General features: G+C 40.8%; 1 protein-coding gene across 5 annotated transcripts in view; it reads left to right on the top strand.

The window, feature by feature from the left end:
* Nucleotides 1-18,052, top strand: part of gria3b (glutamate receptor, ionotropic, AMPA 3b) — an 85,075-nt gene extending 67,023 nt beyond the window's left edge. The window contains exons 12-16 of one of the 5 annotated variants that reach the window (XR_004697185.2): nt 221-419; nt 8,231-8,478; nt 9,249-9,363; nt 12,241-12,355; nt 13,771-13,906. Coding sequence is in view for 4 of the 5 variants with exons in the window: in XM_035161190.2 (XP_035017081.1) it covers nt 221-419; nt 8,231-8,478; nt 12,241-12,355; nt 13,771-14,016 (808 nt within the window). In the remaining variant the exon portion in view is untranslated. Of the gene's footprint in view, nt 1-220; nt 420-8,230; nt 8,479-9,248; nt 9,364-12,240; nt 13,180-13,770; nt 14,019-16,211 lie in introns of those variants that run through there. The other 4 variants (XM_035161190.2, XM_035161189.2, XM_035161192.2 and 1 more) reach the window with 4 other exon arrangements.
* The last annotated feature ends 250 nt before the right edge of the window (nt 18,053-18,302 follow it).

Here is an 18,302-nt window from a genome sequence, read left to right as displayed (position 1 = left end):
GATTAGAGTACATTTAAACAACTGCCGCTAATTTCCTTGAAAGTGCACTGTTTTGGAGTGCTGACACAGTACGGGGTTATTTTAACGATTTACCAGGAAATTCTGATGACCGTTGCATGTGCATTAAACACAACTGGTAGATCTTAGCAGTTTTATAGGCACCACATGTCACTGTGTAATTACATTCTGTGTTTCCCTGTCATCAACCTTTCTCTTGCAGGTCTCTGTCTGGCCGTATCGTTGGTGGTGTGTGGTGGTTCTTCACCCTCATCATCATCTCTTCTTACACAGCCAACCTGGCTGCTTTCTTGACAGTGGAGAGGATGGTCTCTCCCATAGAAAGTGCAGAGGATCTGGCCAAGCAGACAGAGATAGCATATGGCACTCTAGACTCAGGCTCCACAAAAGAGTTTTTTAGGGTAAGTAGTGCATAAACATACTGTTTAACACACACACAGCAGCTGACTAATCAAATGCTTTCAGCTCAAATGCCAAATCATGCAAAGGCCTTAACATTTTGCACTCAGTCAGAAGAGCTACTTTTGTGTAACATACTCAATAAACTCCTCCTTGCAGCTTTTCCATTTTGTACCTTCAGTGAAGCACTCCTGACCTGCACAAGATTGCTCCAAATGAGGCATGTTGACAGAGAAGCAGATCTTGAACTCTTACGACATGAATATGAAATTGATGCAGCAGTGCTGCAGTGTGCAACCTTGAGGCACTGGGCCTGTCAGCAGAAAGTGTGATAACAACGTAGAAGACTCAGAGGTGATAAAAACAGGAGGCTAATCAAAGCACTCAAACTCAGAAGGGTCAGCTCATGAAATATAATTAGCTAGCCAGCCAGAGCTGGCAAATTGGACCTGATGAAGAAGAGTCCTGCAGGTCAAACAGAGCAGTCTGAAAGATGGTTCAGATGGAATAAGCAATATGTCCGTCGGCACGAGGGACTAGGCCGACAATTAAGTCATAAATTAAGTAAAATCTGAAAAGAAAGTGCATTAGTCTCTGAAAAGCAACCACATGCAGGAGTTCAGCAGCTGCATATCTTTAAGACTGATCAACCTTCTGCTGTGAAATCCATAGATGTCTTAGCTTGTGGCGCTGCTGCTCCATCAGTCCAGTCCTTTTTCATTTGCAGAACAGTAAGTTGAAAAATAATTAATAGAAACAGCTCTCTGCCTGTGATGACGAAAAGGCAATATGACAGTCTTTTATCTTACACTCCCTCATTACTCATCAGCAGGAGAGAAACAATTCATATGTTTCACAGCTGCAGCCTGTTGGCAGAAAGAGCAATTCATTTGTATTACCCCTGGGTTGAATCGCTCAGCGCAACAAAATGCAAAATCAAATCCACGTTTTTTCACACAAAGAAGAAAAAGATAGCGTGTTCAAAGCTTTATATTAAAAATAAACGTTTGTTTAAAGACTGTAGTCTCCTAGGAATTGATTGTGAAAGGTTCTCTGACAGGATCATATATCCAATGAAACATGGCATTTGACATGTGTGACAGCAACACGTGATTCTCCATAGAAACCCCTGTCATTACTTTCCCTTTCATCAGAGGGGCTGCACTATGTCTTTGTGTTGCAGACATGATGGACGACAATTACAGATTAGGCTTTCAGCCGGACAATGGAGCTACGCAAAGGTTTGCTGGTCAAACAATCTGAGAGGTGGTGGTCAGATTTCCTGTATTTTTTATAATGAGTGTCCTACTTACATCCCTTTTACAAGTCTTCAAATAGGAAATGTCATGCGTGAACCGCTATTCCAAGGGACTTTTAATTAAAGCTGGAGAGGGCTGACAAGGAATAAAACACTGATTAATAAGGGTTCAAGTTCTATCGCAGATCTGTTTTTGAGGAAATACATTCAGGCTTAATTAGACACATACGGCATCAGCCAGCTGGAAATTTTAAGTCAAGTCCAACGTTTCAAACAAGACATATGTCATCATCTCTGACACCGCTGGTGTTTAATTTTTGATGATCTCACCTGGTTGATTCTGCAAAGCGACCTGACGAGAGCAGTGAGCTCAGGAATATGTTTCAAAATTTGCAATAACATGAAGATACTGTGATGTGAATATAAGAACAAGGACTATAATGAGCTAAGAAACCTTCAACTCAAGTTTTTCCGTTTTCAAATCAGATTCATTGTCTCATTGTCCTCTGTGTTTGACGTTATCCCTCAGAGGCTGTTTTTCATAGCTCCTTAAAAACTGACAGTTTGGACATATGGCTTATTACCTGACAGTGACTGTTTTCACATCACCGTGTGTCTTAATTTCTGGGATGGGAATGAGGAGAAGCTGTAGAGGAATTTTCAAAGAGAGTGGTGTTGATTGCCCAGAAATCCCAGATTCTGCTGCTCGCAACCAACTAGGACAGCTGGCCTGGGAGCCTGTCGACAAGCCCAGCAGCAGCCTGAATGGCTGTAGGCGCTTGGCACCGCGGCTCTACCTGCTCTTGGCTCCTCTTCTCCAGACTACCCTGCTTGTTTTGGGCACCCTCTCCTCCTCTGTCCCCAGCCTGTCTGTTGCTTTACCTTGACACAATGCGAGATAGCTTCAAGCTTTGTGCTGCTCTTCCCCTGACGTAGCAGCTGCCATGCGCCACTGCGATTTGTTTCATCGCTTTAATACCTGTCACGGATCTTTTTATGCCGTCAGTTGTATATTTGTGTTTTGGATGATTAGAAAATGATGAGTTGTACCAGCAAGGCCATGTTTATCCTCTTGATGAGGTTTTATTCCATCAAAAGGCTTGGCACGGTTGCGTTTTGAAATGTACATTGAAGGAGAAGCCGGATGGTAATAATGGCTGAGATGATAAAATGGGCTGATGTCGCTGTTTAATTACGTGTAAAGACTGGGGTGAGACCATCAAAGACAACCACACTGCTGTCCCTTTATGCACCTCATTTAACAGCGTAACAATGAAAGAATGATAATTGCACAGAGAAATGAGACTGCGGCATTGTTTTCTGTTCCCTTCAAAGAGATTCTACATTACTCCGAGCCTGAGCAGCAAACATCATGCATCTTACTGATCTGCAGGTGTGGTGGAGATGGGAACAACAGCTTGGTTGCAGTCACCAATGCATTTCACTATGTGTGAAAATCAATTTCACGTCTCAGCTATTGCGGCACCGACACTATAGCTCCTGCATGGTCCAACACAATGTTTAATAAGTAGCTTTTTTATGCAGAGCAGACCTGCGTTCAGCCAGGGCTGCATGAAGAGGAGCCAGCGAGGATATTTATTCAAGAAATCCTTGTAGGTTGGCCTGCAATCATATACAGCACAGTGTAGCACAACTCCCCGAGCTCTTGTCATTTTATGTTTCAGTACAGTGCTGAGTGAAGGGGAGGCTCCTATAAAGATTAGAGCCTGTTTGCATAAAAGAGAAAGCTGACAAAAGTGATGACAGACTTGTGTGAGATACGCGTAACCTCTGAGGGAAAGTGCTGTCCTCAGTGGGCCTCGTCGAACTTCAGATGAGCAGCAACAGCAGCTATTGGAGTCCAGCAACAAGCATCAAAGACGAGCAATTGGTATTCAGGGCATGGCGTGTGGCACTTCAATGACAAAGTACACCCACAGAGCTTCAACTTTCATTTCTGCATACTTGAGATACAGGTAGTCCTGGCAAACAGGATATTGGGGGAAAGTGGTGATGTCCACAAACAAAATGGAAGGGAAGTAAGGTTGAAGGAAATGTAGTGGTGGGTGTTTGGAGATGGCATTTAGATATACAAGCAGTGGAGCGTGTGTGCGAGAGGCCATAATGAAAGCAGCCCGAGACGCCGCAGTGAGAATAAACAACAGGCTGCGGTTCGAAGGGCAGTGGGCAGAGGTCTGGAAATGCTGCGTAACTCGGAATCAATACAGATTAAGTGGTTATTTAGAATGGAGAGGGCAATTTCTTTGACTTTGGACTTTAATCACTTGTCCCTTCTCAGACATTTTAATGACACTGTTTATTTCTGGAACAACAAAATCCCCAAACGAGAGATTTACTAAAACAAAGACCAAATCCGTTTTGTCCATCTCCCATGTCCACTTCAGTGTATCACCCGATACGACGCAGATTTAAATTTTTAATATACGCATTTCATCTTTAGATTGCTTAGAGACTGCATATATCCCAAAGCTTGTCTTGGAAGAGAGTTAACAGTGGACTGTGGAGCAAATTCAGCCATCCAACAAAATACTTAGCCCCCTGACAACAGCTAAATGTTTCCTTTAAACATGATATAAAATATTAATTTATTTTAGTGTAGATAGCTACAATATATTAATACAAAACAATCTTAACAGATAAATACAAATAATAATTATATTGTATTATAATATTACCAAAAAAGTGAATTCAAAATCAACTTTGCGAGCATAGCATCATTTCCATTTGCTGTAGCCAGAAGAAAATTAGCTGCTTGTTGGTAAATATTCTAATGGAACATTTTACAGATAAGAGCAGGTGTTTCCCTTGGGGGTAGGTGAAGTCTAAAACAGAGCTAAAAGGAAGTGAATATTAGACTTATATTCATCAGACTTTTGAACCTATGGCTGTGTCCTCTCTGCTGCATGTGTGCTTGATAATATGTCCATGTTATGTTTGCAGCTGTCACAGGTTTAAGAATTAAAAACATGAACTCCTGACCCTCGCTATAAGTAAACCTTCATCTGTATCTGTCTGCATGGAGTGCATGTCTATTCTCTATGTGGTGCTGTGCTGATTCGACTTTCAACATTCTCCCTACAAGAATAATGAGCACCCACCACTTTTCCTCTGGCTTTCCCCTAACCTTGTCTTGCTGAAGGCAAGTCCTGTTCTCTTCATACCTCACCTTAGGTCACCAGGCTGGAACAAGAGACCTGAGTTTGTTTTTATGGCTGTTAGAAGACAGCAGGGAACTGCTTCAGACAGATTTGTAGGAGGAACACCTACACAGATGATGTAACTGTGTCACTTTAGTAGGAGGGCTGGCTGAGATCAACTATATGGGTACTTTGTTATGAAAACAGCAACATCATGATTGCTTTAGTGTAATGTGGAGACACTTAGAGGACGAGAGTTACGCAGTTTGCAACATAGACTGGTGTTTCTTTTTACATTATACAGCAGCCATCAAATCCTTGTTAATCGTCTGGAAGGTCATTTCGACCACAGCGGTACGTCCTCACAGGGCCATTATATGGTGTGAGGGAGAGCCACATGTATGGAGCTGTATTTAGGGCAGTATATAATTGCTCAGCAAGTTGTCTTTTCATTGATGATGGACTTTCTACAGTCATTATTCCCTAATTGAATTTTAAATGACCACTGTAGACCGGAACGTGAATGATTCGATTTTAAAGGAGATGAGAGTCGACTTTCAATACATCATGGCATGTTCGTGTGTGTGTGTGTGTGTTTTTATACCTCTTTGGGACCTTTTCCAGCATAAACACTGACCTTGTCAGGACCAACCAGCTGTCCTCATGGGGACCAAAGCTCAGTCCTAATGAGGCAAATCTTTTGAGCTTCTTTATTGAGCTTCTGGTTAAGGTTAGAGGTAAGATTGGAATTGTGTTTAGGTTAAGGCTATAATAAGGTATGAATTGGTTATGGATAAAATTAAGGGATAAGGTTTTGGTTACAATGAATGGAAGTCAATGCAAAGTCCTATTAAGGATAGCTGCTCAAAGTGCGTGTGTGTGTGTGTGTGTGTGTGTGTATGTATGCACACTTATGGGCCATCAGTCGATAATCAAATATTTCTTCCTCTCTCCGTATGAATCTGCTTCAAGCATCTTGCTGGTGACTTTAGTTGCGGCAGATTCGGGCCTATTTAGGTTTTGGTTGCACTTTGTCCCAGCTCTGATATTGATCAATTGACTTCATAAAGCACTGAGGCAGCACACTCCGTCACCAGTAATCAATGCCCAGATCCATTCTTTTCTCTTCATTTGAGGAGGCGTCTGCAGCGTTCCCGCTGCCGAGCTTCAGGCCTTTGGGGGAATCGTCCTCCAAAACGAATGTCCTTTCCACAATGAACACATTGAACAAGATTGTAAACAAAAACATCACATCTATCTCTAATCGTGGCCCCCCCACTCCCAGTCTGCTGTATTTGCATTAGAATAGAACGTCCATCACCCCGGATTCAAGCCTTTTTCATCTGAGCGGGGAACATTCATCATGCAGACCTTTTAATTTGTGTTATGTTGCTGTCACATCTCATCCTCACCCTTGACCTGATGCTCTATGACAGATGCCTACAAACAAATTGTATATGATTACATGCCAGTGAGGCACTTTCGTTGGGTCAAGGTTAATGCTTTTGTTTATTAATAGAAAAGCATAAGAGGATAGATATGCTTTTGCCTGCTCTTATTAAGGAGGCTTTTACCAATTCAGGACTGTGATGAGTCAATTTACTGATAAGTGTGTTTGGATTTCCAAAGAACCAGAGTTCAGTGTGTGCTCAAATATCCTTTATCTTCAAGTTTAAGTAAAGCTTTAATACAGATACTCTTTTCCAGACTTCCTAATTGACTCTATGACCTGTTAACAAGCACAACAACTAACATTTTTTTTCATTTTCCATCTGATTAATATTTTAGGCGTGTTTAGCTTATAAACTCATAGAATGCAGTGGAAATTGCCCATTACAATTTTCCAGAGGCGGCAGCTGCTCATTGGAAGTTTTTATCCCAAATCCAAAGACATAAAATTAGATGTGATTCTGAAATGATAGAACTAAGCATCTAAAAACGTCTAAGTTGCTGAAAGCAGCTACTTTCAGCCTAAAATACCAGCCTGATTAAAAAGCAGGTCAAATTATAATTTTTTTTGCTTTTTTATTTTGATTTCCAATAGGCTTCTTGTTTTATGCACAAATACATACCAAGCTAATGGTATTATATGATGATGATGATTAATGGCACATTAGACCTGCTTAACAAAATGTAAGCATTGTCATTTTGAGCATTTTAGCATGCAAACAGCTCAAATCATTGCTGTGCAGAGCTGCTAGCGCGACTAAAGTAGGCTCTTAGCCAGTCTTGTTGCTTGATAAATGGCTCAGACAATGATTTGAACATCAAAGCTGAATCAAACAATAATTTTTGTACTACATGACATGTGCTACATATGGGATTTAAATAAAACTACAGGGAAGCATCTCGGACAGATGTTGGTCTATCAACAGCTCGTCCATATTCCATTTCCAAACCCTTTGGCTGCAGTCGATCTTTTGATTCAGCCAGTTCTTGAAACCCATCCAACCGCTTCGTCTTTCTCTGGCCTTTATTAAAAGAGAGTGTCATTTTTTTATTTAGGATCCAGTTCTCAGTAGCCACAGTGCCACTCAGGAACTGGCTCATTGCTGTTTGGACCAGGATCTGTTCAAAGTATGAAATGCCTATGCCAAAATAAGTCCAGCGGCATTGAATAATTTAATTGATGCTTATTATAGATAGGGCTCGAGTCCTCCAGAAGTTACAGGCTCGCTAAGCCTGACCCCAGGCACTGGGGAAATGCTCATCTGTGTCACTTTGTGATGGGTTGCCTGTCTGTGAAACCCGCTGTCTTGTACACTTCTATTGCTTCTTCTGCACATCGCCTCTGAGTCACAGTTGAGATTGTACATTAATGGCTGCATTGCTGAATGACTGTAATAGCTTCTAAAGCTAAATTAGGACTATAAACCAAGGCTCTAATTCACTGAGACTGACATTTCATCAAACTGATCCAAACTTCTGCAAGTCTCCATGTAAATGATCATTACCTGCAATTCACAGTCACACAATTTTAATTATTGGAATTTTTCTGCATAATCAAGCCCACAAATGTCAGTATTTCTACTAAAACCCAATTTGCATGACATTACTTGCAGTAGCGGTGATGTGTGATCCTCATTCACACTCAGTGAGTTTGAGCTGCAAGCTGCAACATAGGGCCCTAATATTCAAACAGTACATTTATGCTGATGATGAAAAATGGATTTTGTAAATTCTTGTACTTCATGATCTTGGGAAAAGTTCGCCTTCTGTATTTTGTGGAAGTATTTAAAGATATCACACCACTGCTTTCCATGATGTCTATAAATACTTCATGATGCCATTTTTAAAGAAGTGATCATTAAGCACAAAAATCCTGCAAACTCCATTATGACAAATAAAATGCTCATGTTTCTAAACTACTTCTCTTCTCCTGTTCTTCTCCGCACAGCGATCCAAAATAGCAGTGTATGAGAAGATGTGGTCATACATGAAATCCGCTGAACCCTCAGTGTTTGTTAAGACCACGCCCGATGGCGTAGCCCGGGTACGAAAGTCAAAGGGCAAGTTCGCCTTTCTCCTCGAGTCCACCATGAACGAGTACATCGAGCAGCGGAAGCCATGTGACACCATGAAAGTGGGCGGGAACCTCGACTCGAAAGGCTACGGTGTGGCGACCCCCAAAGGCTCAGCATTAAGGTGGGTGGGATAATATAACAATATCATCAATGTTGTTATAGTATTCCACCTACCCTGATGTCCCCCTGTTGTCATTCTCTTCTCTTCCTCTTCTTTTTTTTGTGGACACAGAGGTAACAATAGAATGCCTTTAAAATGCACTTGGATACAGAGGTTATATAATGATGAATAACGTTTTTTCAATGTTTTTATATATGTGATTAAGAGTTATTATTTTTTAGAGCAATCCAATCCAGACGTTAAGGCTAAAGCTAACAGTCACTTCATATTTATGTCTCTCTTACTGTTGCTTTTCTCTCTCCTTCGATCTCTCCTTCTGTCCTGTGTGCTGTCCTACCTGACTGTTGTGTTGTCACTTTTAATTTAACAGTTCAATGGTTTTTCAATTTAGCTTTTAAAAGCTGCGCTGTCACTTGTGACGAATGTTAATTGCATGATGTTTGTTGTTGTTACTTTCTTCTCAATGACAAGTGTCCCCATCCCGCACACTTCAGTTCTAAACTACGTAACCCTTCATGCCACCTTTTCCAAGATTTAACACTGTCTTTACCTTATATGAGCCTCTCTTATCTCTCCATATTCCTGAAATTCTTAAACAATTTGTCCTTTCCCAGACCATTCTGATTAACAGTACTCTGTGCATTAAGCCCCTGCAATGGTAGTCTCTCTACCATTACCTATGATTATTATGCTTCGTACAATTAATACTCTGCATTAGATTTCTCACGGACCTGTGCATTTTCTTACAAGTTATGTTTTATCGTTTCAAGAAATGCTGTTAACCTGGCAGTTTTAAAACTGAATGAGCAAGGCCTCTTGGACAAATTGAAAAACAAATGGTGGTACGACAAGGGAGAGTGCGGCAGCGGGGGAGGTGACTCCAAGGTCAGCCTCGATGTCACCACAATCGGGTACCATAGTGCAGAGTAATCGGCAAGGCTGTTACGACAACCCAACCATAACCGAGCCAACTGTCCATCCCAACCGACCTGCTGCTGCCCAAAGGCAGATTACCAAATTAACTGATCGTCTGACCAGATGGTTTAACAGCTCAGATCGAACTAAGGAGCCCTTGCTTAGCAAACAGGAAATATTATTTGTGGTTATTTAGAATACAATGTTCATAGACAAATGAATTGCAAATAAGGCCCAATATAGGAGCTTTCTTACCGTTTGACTATTGTAAAGGGAACATGGCTGCCCTACAGTTTGGAAAGGTTGAGCCTTGTTCATCCATCCTTCCACACCTGTAGGGCAGATCACCTCGTCTCAGCTGTTAGGACATTGTCAAGGTAGCTTAGTTACTTTGAGATATTTCTTAGGAAAGTCACACACACAAGTAACGCAAGATAGTTTGCCAAGCAATGTATTGAGAAGGCCGTAACCTCCAGCATTCTGTCACGAAGGTAAAAGTTTGCTAATCCTGTAAGAAAGGGCTTTGCAGTACTTCAGCTGCTTCACATCCGTGACACTGACCCAGAGCCCATGAGCGCTAGAGCCAACATGACAGATTCTCCTCGACTGCAAAAAACCTCCAAATGGCTGCTCAACCGAGGCCGACAGGGAAGCAAGGGGAACAGCGGCGTCTTGAGGGGAATAAGCATTGCAGGCAAACGTGAGAAGTCTAATTAAACAAAAGACTTATAATTCAATTTTATTGGTTTATCTGATACACCACCTGTGGTTTGACTCCGCTCCATGCTGCTCCTACCCCAACCCATTAATAACCTCGCTGTAACACTTCCAACCATCAGATCTCTCCCTCTTCTTCTGTGGTTAGATTGTGAATGATTTCTCCATTATGGGCACTTAATGTAGCTGAGTGTCAAACCCACACTTACCCATGACATGTTAGTGTAAAAATACATAGGTTATGTGCCATTTAGCACTGGACTATTTTTCGCTAAATTACATATAAGGCTGTGACATTATATTCTTTACAATTCAGGTCAATTGACAATTGACGCAGTCAGCCCACATGTCATGATATAGGTCAAATAATTGGCTAAATTACACACAAGCTTCAAGATCCCTTAGACCTAACATTGTATAATTACACCCTCGGTGTCATTTGTCATGGATTTGTCAGGGCCACAGTGAACGGTTAAGCTGCAGTGACTGTAAAGATAGCGTCACCACAAGAAGCTGCATGAGGCACGGATCAAATAATGTCAAACAAATGCCAGTGGTTCCTATTTTAAAAGGACTCTTTAATGTCATCTTTTTTCAATGTTCTCATTGCTAACATTGCTATGTTCTGTAGCGCTCAGGAGGCCTCCCTGTGCTACTGAGAGCATGCTCAGGAGCCCTTTGAAAGTGTCTGTCTCTTGTGCTGTCATCGATCTTTGTCGTGCACAGGTACGTACCGTCCTGTCTCTGTTTCCTGGCTTGTTGTAGCTCTCCAGGACTCAGTGGAAAGGCCTGATTAGGTGGAATAAAGCGGCCTGGAGCGCTTTTGTTCCAAACAGTGCATTGCTTGGCCCCGTCCCGCTCACAGCTCCGTGTTCCAACAGACAACAGGGGATGCACATAGACGAGCACACGGCATCACACACACACACACACTCACACACACACAGCTCTTGCCCCCAGGCACAACAGAGTGTAGCCTAGATTGAGTTTCAGACACAGAGCATGTTACAGGGTAATTGCATTGTTAATCAATGTCTCTCTGAGCCAAGACAATGGTCTGGTCTTCACAGTCCGTTTCTCCAGATTGCCTATGAGGGATATACAGTGGTGTAATCTTCTCTCAGTGCATTATGCATTGCATGGATCCCCTTGGGGGACATTGTTTCCAGGGAGGAGTCAGGTCACTCACTTATCGATGCACTATTTTTCTTTGCATTCAATTTTCCTTTCCACTCTTACTGAGATTGACCCGCACAACAAAAGATGATTTATTATGACTACAAAGTGTGATCTTTATCAAGCTTTGCAATTGTTTTCTTTCTGAAGTAATTCTCATTCTGTAGAATATTATGATAATTTATGTTGACATGCTGTATTCGGAGGTCATGATGTAGCTTTTTAAGAAATCAAACGGCAAGAAACAGCTGCGTCAGATGTTAGATTATGCTGCTACAGGCAAATATGAGAGGAATTATTCCACAAATACTTCTGAGCTTAGTCCTGCAGCTCTGTGCAGTTTGCTTGAGAAACACTCATCTGACACTAATCTGGTGTAATTTGGAGATAAAACTTTCTTAGCGATATGTTGGAATAGGACACATAAGAATTGAGTAGTCTTTCACTTTTGGGCATTTATGAAATTGGTTGTAATGTCCCCAAAAAATGTATTGTAGTCTTTGTGGCAACAAAAGTATAAACTAGCGCAGCATTATGCTGATTTAGTGTAGATAGAAAGGCAGTGTCTTTCAGATCTTTTTTTCTGTTTGTTAAGTCAAAGCTCCTGTTGGACTGAATCTGTTAAATGCTGCTCAGAAGGCCCCTGTGATCCAGAACCTGTCCCCAAACCAGTGTAACCTGATGCTTTTGGATATTCACAGACCTGCAGATTGTACTTTTCAGTACCTGCTCGTCGCCCCCTGCTAACAGCGTCTGCCGATTACTCAAAGCGATACGAGCAGGCCCTGGCTTTAGACTAGGGGTTATAGAGGTAATAGGTAGAATGCCTGCTCTCTGTGATGTTGACACAGCCAGGGATCCTGCTTTATCGCTTTGTTAAGTATGTAGTAGTTTAAAGTTGAATAACATAAAATAACATAATATAATGTTATTTATGTTATTTCCCACGTGAAGAACTCCTGTAAACCTTGCAGTATTGAAACTCAGTGAACAAGGCATCTTAGACAAGCTGAAAAACAAATGGTGGTACGATAAGGGTGAATGTGGAACCAAGGACTCTGGAAGTAAGGTCAGTCGCTGCAGGTCTTTTGTACTGATTCCAAATTGCATTTTGACGTACTGTTCATATGCAAGACAAAACTTCTATAACATCTATAGAATACATTTTAATTTGCTACACATATTTTTTCTTTTCTTTTTCTTTTAGATTTTCTGCCACCAACTGTAACTCGGTTTATACGTGGCGTTGACACTCGGCACTGCTTCCCCAAATATATTTCTTTTCTTTTTGATGCAATATAAAAATATAGAAGCTCTTTTTTTGTTAAAACTGTAATGATAACGCTCAGGGGGAATTTTCTAAAGTGCCTGGCAGATACACTATTTCAACTGAAATCACAGCAGTTAATAGTTGTTGATAAATGCTATTTTTTGCTCATTTTCACTCTTGACATTCATGATACTCTGACCATTATGCTGCTGTTTCTATTTACCAAACTGTTAATGAAAATTTGATTTATATGTGTTGTTACTAGTTTGCATTGAGATGTGTCTATTAGATTCGTTGGCCTCCTGTGGTGCGACGGGAAAGCGAAGCCTCTCTTTGTGATGAGTTACCCGATTAAACTTCTTTAAAGCGGCGGGAGCTCCATAGGGTGTCCTCCGAATCTTGTGGCTGCTGGGAGTTGCAGTAAGAGGCTCTGTTTGCACATCACAGGAAGTGGAGGAATGTAATAAACCCACTATTTAACCCTCTGAGATACAGTCGAAGCCTCGGATCGCAGGGCAGGGTCGCTAGATAGCTTTATGACACCTCCACGCTCATAGGGTTAAACTGCAAATAGTAAAACTCTAATGAACAAATTTTTAATGAATATGTTTGGTAGGTAAGCAGCAGCAAAATGGTTTGATCTTTAGTATTTTTTTTAACTTCAATGGAGCTATCATTCATCTATTTTGAATTTGACTGTACTGTATGACAATGTTGCCATGAGAGTTATACGTACATGTCTCTAAGATAGGGATTTTCAGAGCTGTCGACCTGTGCGATACTGACCAGCTTCCTAACATGGTCAAGAGCAGAAGCCATTTGACAAAGTAATAGCGCAGGGAAGCGTGAGCTCTACATTCACCAGCAGATAGGCAGAGCATTGAGAGTTGGCTTCTTTCTCCTTAGTGGAGAATGGTTTGACTATGGCAGTCTGAAGTTCCTCGTAACTTTGTGACAACCATAGGAAAATCAGTTCACTCTAAATTATAGCCTTAGCACCTGATTGCATCTTAAATTTGATGTTGCTTGTAGCTGTTAGTAGCCTTTTCATAATCTAGCGTCAGTGAGATAGGGTGTCATGATTCAGCAAGGCAATTTTACTGTTGAAAGTCAAGTCTATGTCAGGCTCAGTGTGAAGGATACAGGCTGCATCTTTGTTCTGCTGCCCTCGCTCCACTGCAAAACTCTGAACTATGTCATTCACTTTCCCCCAGGACAAGACAAGTGCTCTCAGTCTAAGCAATGTGGCTGGTGTCTTCTATATTCTGGTCGGAGGGCTGGGGCTGGCCATGATGGTGGCTCTGATAGAGTTCTGTTATAAATCACGGCAAGAAACCAAACGGCTGAAATTGGCCAAGAATGCCCAGAATTTTAAGCCGGCTCCCCCGACCAACACCCAGAACTTTGCCACATACAGAGAAGGCTACAACGTGTACGGAACCGAGAGCGTTAAGATCTAGAGGTACGCCGCCGCCGCCGCTCCTCACTGTCCTCAGACTTCACCGAGCACATCTGTGTGAGATGAATCATTTAGCTTCACAGTCATATCAGTTAGGCTGAATTATTCATCTGTATGTGTTGCTGCTGCTTGTGAAATTGTTTATGGTTGTCATGTTGAACTCAACAGAACACACGTGTCTCTCAAACACAAGACATGCTCTTGTCTGGTAACATTTATGGAGAGAGCCTCAGGCTATGTACAGTATATGAGGGCGAGAACACATCATCCTGCACCTCTTGTTTTCTGCAGTGTCAACAAACTGCAGTACACGAACATTTAGTAATGTAAACATTTAGGTGATATGAAATTATGACCTTGTATTAAAGCCACACTATGTAACCTTTACTGAGCAACAGCGCCCTCTGCAGCCACTTGGGGCAATTAATTCTGTTGGGCTCCATGTACGAGTGATAAAGTGGTTTTCAAGTCGAGAAAAAACAAAGACTATCAATCTGCTGACTGGAGCTCTTCCTGCGTAGTCCCACTCTCTGAACTGAAACACAACTGAACCGTGGATATTACCCACGGTCCTTTGCTTCCTTAACCAGAGGAGCTGCTGCAGTGTCAAATACACCAAACTCTGCTAACAATTCTTGATATTTTAAAAGTCTCCTCGCTGAATATCATAGATAAACGCTGTTTTTTAATGACTAAGTTCTTTCAACCGATCTATAGTTCAGCGTTACTCTTGAACTTGCTGGGCCTGATTCTGACAAATGAAGCTGCGACTACAGATTTCTCACAGGAGATTATACCCAATCACCAAAGTTACATAGAGCAAGAACAGACGTTCAGGATGAGGAGTGGGAATTAGAGTGAGTGTAACAGAATTCAGTGACACACACACAGCATTAAAAAAAAATTACTTTTAAAGCTTCACTCCCTTTAGATGGGGCACTTGGGGACAGTGTAACAAGACAAACGATACAGAAAGTTTAAAGTAGTTCCACTGAAAAATATTTACCACTTAAAACCACTTCAGCTCAGGGGAAAATTCAAAACATAGCTACAAACTGCAATTTTGAAACAAGTATATACCCTGACAAGAACATGATTAAATAAACTGGTAGTCTTGTGTTTGATTGGATTGATTGTGTGTGTGTGTGTGTGCGTGTGCTGTTTCCTCTTGTTAAACACGAAGTGTGACATCTGTTTAGAGAAAGTGCAGCTGTACAACATAGCAACAGAGATTAAAGGCCCTGAAAACATATTTTCTGCATCAACGTCGGACACACTGATGAAGTTTGTATTATTTACTGTACAAGAGTGACTTATGTATTATTGTTTTTGTCTGCGCTCTTCTCACTGTATTGAAGTGGGCATGGCTCAGTTGGAAAAAACGTCATGTCACATACATCAAATAGAGATGTGGCCGCGGCTGAGTTTCAGGCCGAGAGCGTGCAAAAGATAACATCGTGATTCATTGTACAGACGGTTGTTACAAATTTCTGTTTCCACTGACAGTAACCTGAGCAAGTTGTTAGGTTTGGTGCTTCAATTAAGTAGATTTATCACGGACACTTAACCAAATAGTTTTGAACCTAATCAAAGAGCAAGTGAAAATTTTTTAAATTCACTAGATCTCCATTTTTATTTGGATCTGCACCAAATTTTTATCTGAAATATTAACAAAAATGTCAAAGAAAGTGGAAAAAGAATCCTGCATCCACCACCTGATCTGCACCAACCGTCATGGGTTCTCTACTGACCCACACCACATTAGTTTCACAGTGACAAAATTATATTATACTAAAGGCAAAACTTTAAATACAAATTATAACAATAACCGAGAACCATTAGTGCACCAATAAACAAGCTCGTCAAAACTGTAGTCAAAGCCCTAATGACGTAGATTAGCTTCGGTTTTTGATTGTTAAATTCTTAATAAATTATAACTAAGGATGTTTTTCTTTAAATTAATTTTGATTGTTGTTGATTTAATCAACAATATGTAATGTTAATCAGAGGAAGTCAAGATTTGAAACCATGTTTTCAGGGGCTTTAAAAAGAAAATTGAAGAAAAACATCCAGCTCCACAACCACATATTTTCCCCTGACATGAGTCACACAGTGTGAAGATGTGAGTCTTTCCCTGACAATCCCACAAACCTCATCTCTCCCCATGTTTGCTTCTGTTCTATTTGTCGACAACAGGTTTAGGAAACATTTGCATTGTCCCACACAACTGTGACTGAACACCTACAGTAACTAAGAACTGGATCGCGGAGGGGTTTTGAGCTCCCAACCAAATCCTCCTGCGCATACAACGGCACGATAATCTGCAATGACGACACGACTGGACTGGTCACGTGAAGAGCCGATGCGGTTCCCCTCCTCTCTGTGCCTTATGGAACTCCGAGTCCAATCAATGCAACTCATTCACGATGATATTGCTTTTTTGCTTGAAACTCATACAAAACAAGAAGAATGGTGATGAAAAAATAAAGACTATATATATATATATATATCTCTATATATATATATATTCACAATACATTTGACATTTTAAAGTGAATGAGAGAACTAAAGCCATCATTTGCAACCCTAAGCACATTTCGAAGTGCCAGACAGACGACAAATCTTATACGACAAGTGTCTAATTGGTTTCTTGTAGTCAATATGATCAGATTACTCCTCATTGTTCTGCCGCCAGATTTTCACTGGTCATATGTGTTCCGATAAGTTTCTGAGATCTACTCAGTGCACTGTAAGCCACTGGTTACCAGACAATAGCTTTTATACTGCTGTATTAGTCACTGACGACGACATCGTACCTGTGTTTAAAATGACAGATTGATCCTTATTGGAGTGAAAATGCCATTCAGCCCAAAACAACGATGAGTGGGGGGGGGTTTTGTACTCTAAACTCTGGTGCTGCTGCCACTGTCTTCTGAACGTTTTGACGGGACTCAGGAAGATGAGAAGATGATCTGGTTCGGCTCTGATGCACTACAGAACCAGGTCATGATTCACACTTCCAATACTGCCAAGAGTGTGTTTTGTATGACAAGAAAAAGTGTACAAAGAAAAGTATTCATGCTTGGTTATAGAGAAAAAAAATACTAATAATTAGTTTAATCCACAGTTTGTAAAATATCAGCGGAGCACTGACTCACCTAGGGTTTGCTGCTCGGAACAGTCTTTCCCTGAAGTCATTCAAAGTCTTCTGTACATGAAAGTAAAACCAAACAATAAGGGTAATTCAACTGTAGATTCAACTGCAATCCAATGAAAGGATAACAGTAATGGCTTTTAAACTGTAGTATTTTTGGATTACCTTACCGTCTTTTCTTTTACAATCGCACATTTTAACGATAAGCTGTGGTTTTGCTTTTAAATTTGATTTCCTTTCATGAGCATTACAAGTGTTTGGTGACTTCACTTAGTAAAATGAAAAATATATGAATCCAAGGGAAAATAGATTTATACAAGGTTGTACCAGGGAAAGTCCTGAAGCTTAGCACATTTCCCTATTGCTGTAATAATTTCATCTCTCTCAAAAAGACTGTGATTCCATGAGGTTTAGGAAGTTACTTATGTAATCAACCTGAAACTATGGGCAGATAGTTTTATACAAAAAGAAGAAAAAGACATGGGAAGAAAAAAATAAAAATAAGTTTAAAAATGTGTACATTTAGATAAATGAGAATTATTTATATTACATGATGAAAGATTGTTTTTTTGTTGTTTTTTTTGTTTTCTAAGAAATTGCATGTGAAATCAGTGATGCTTGACGAGCTCTGCTACTCACCAACTGACCTTAGGTTGACGTTGGAAAATCCAGCCCTGGTTTTTCTTTTGTAAATGAGTTTCACCCTCTTCTTTATTTAATTTCTTTCTTTTCCGTACACCTCACCTTCTGCAAAAATAAAAGACGCCAGGCATAGTAGTGGGTACAAAGAGTAAGAGATGCATGCATAATTTGCTGAACCTCATTAGTGAGGCGCTGTACAGACAATTTTAATACATTTTGTAAATAAAATGTACAGAAAGGGTCAGTGTGTCTGTGTTTTTGTCATTTCACTCTTTGCCTATGCGTGTGGTTTTTTGTACGGCCTGCGGGGATTACAGGAGCACTTCAGGTTAAACACACTTATTACTTTTTAACTCCGGCATGGTGCTGATGGAGGATCAGTAGCCGGAGCAGCCCCCTGCAGACAAACACACAAACGGAGGAGAATTCCCTGTAATGGTGTGATATTGAACCGTTTGTCATTGGACGTATATGTGCATGTTTTGGATCAA

Source organism: Hippoglossus stenolepis, chromosome 7 (assembly GCF_022539355.2).
Source record: "Hippoglossus stenolepis isolate QCI-W04-F060 chromosome 7, HSTE1.2, whole genome shotgun sequence".
In the NCBI taxonomy this organism is placed as follows: Eukaryota; Metazoa; Chordata; class Actinopteri; order Pleuronectiformes; family Pleuronectidae; genus Hippoglossus; species Hippoglossus stenolepis.
Note: the sequence above shows the minus strand (reverse complement) of the source record. Positions and strands in the feature narration are given on the sequence as shown.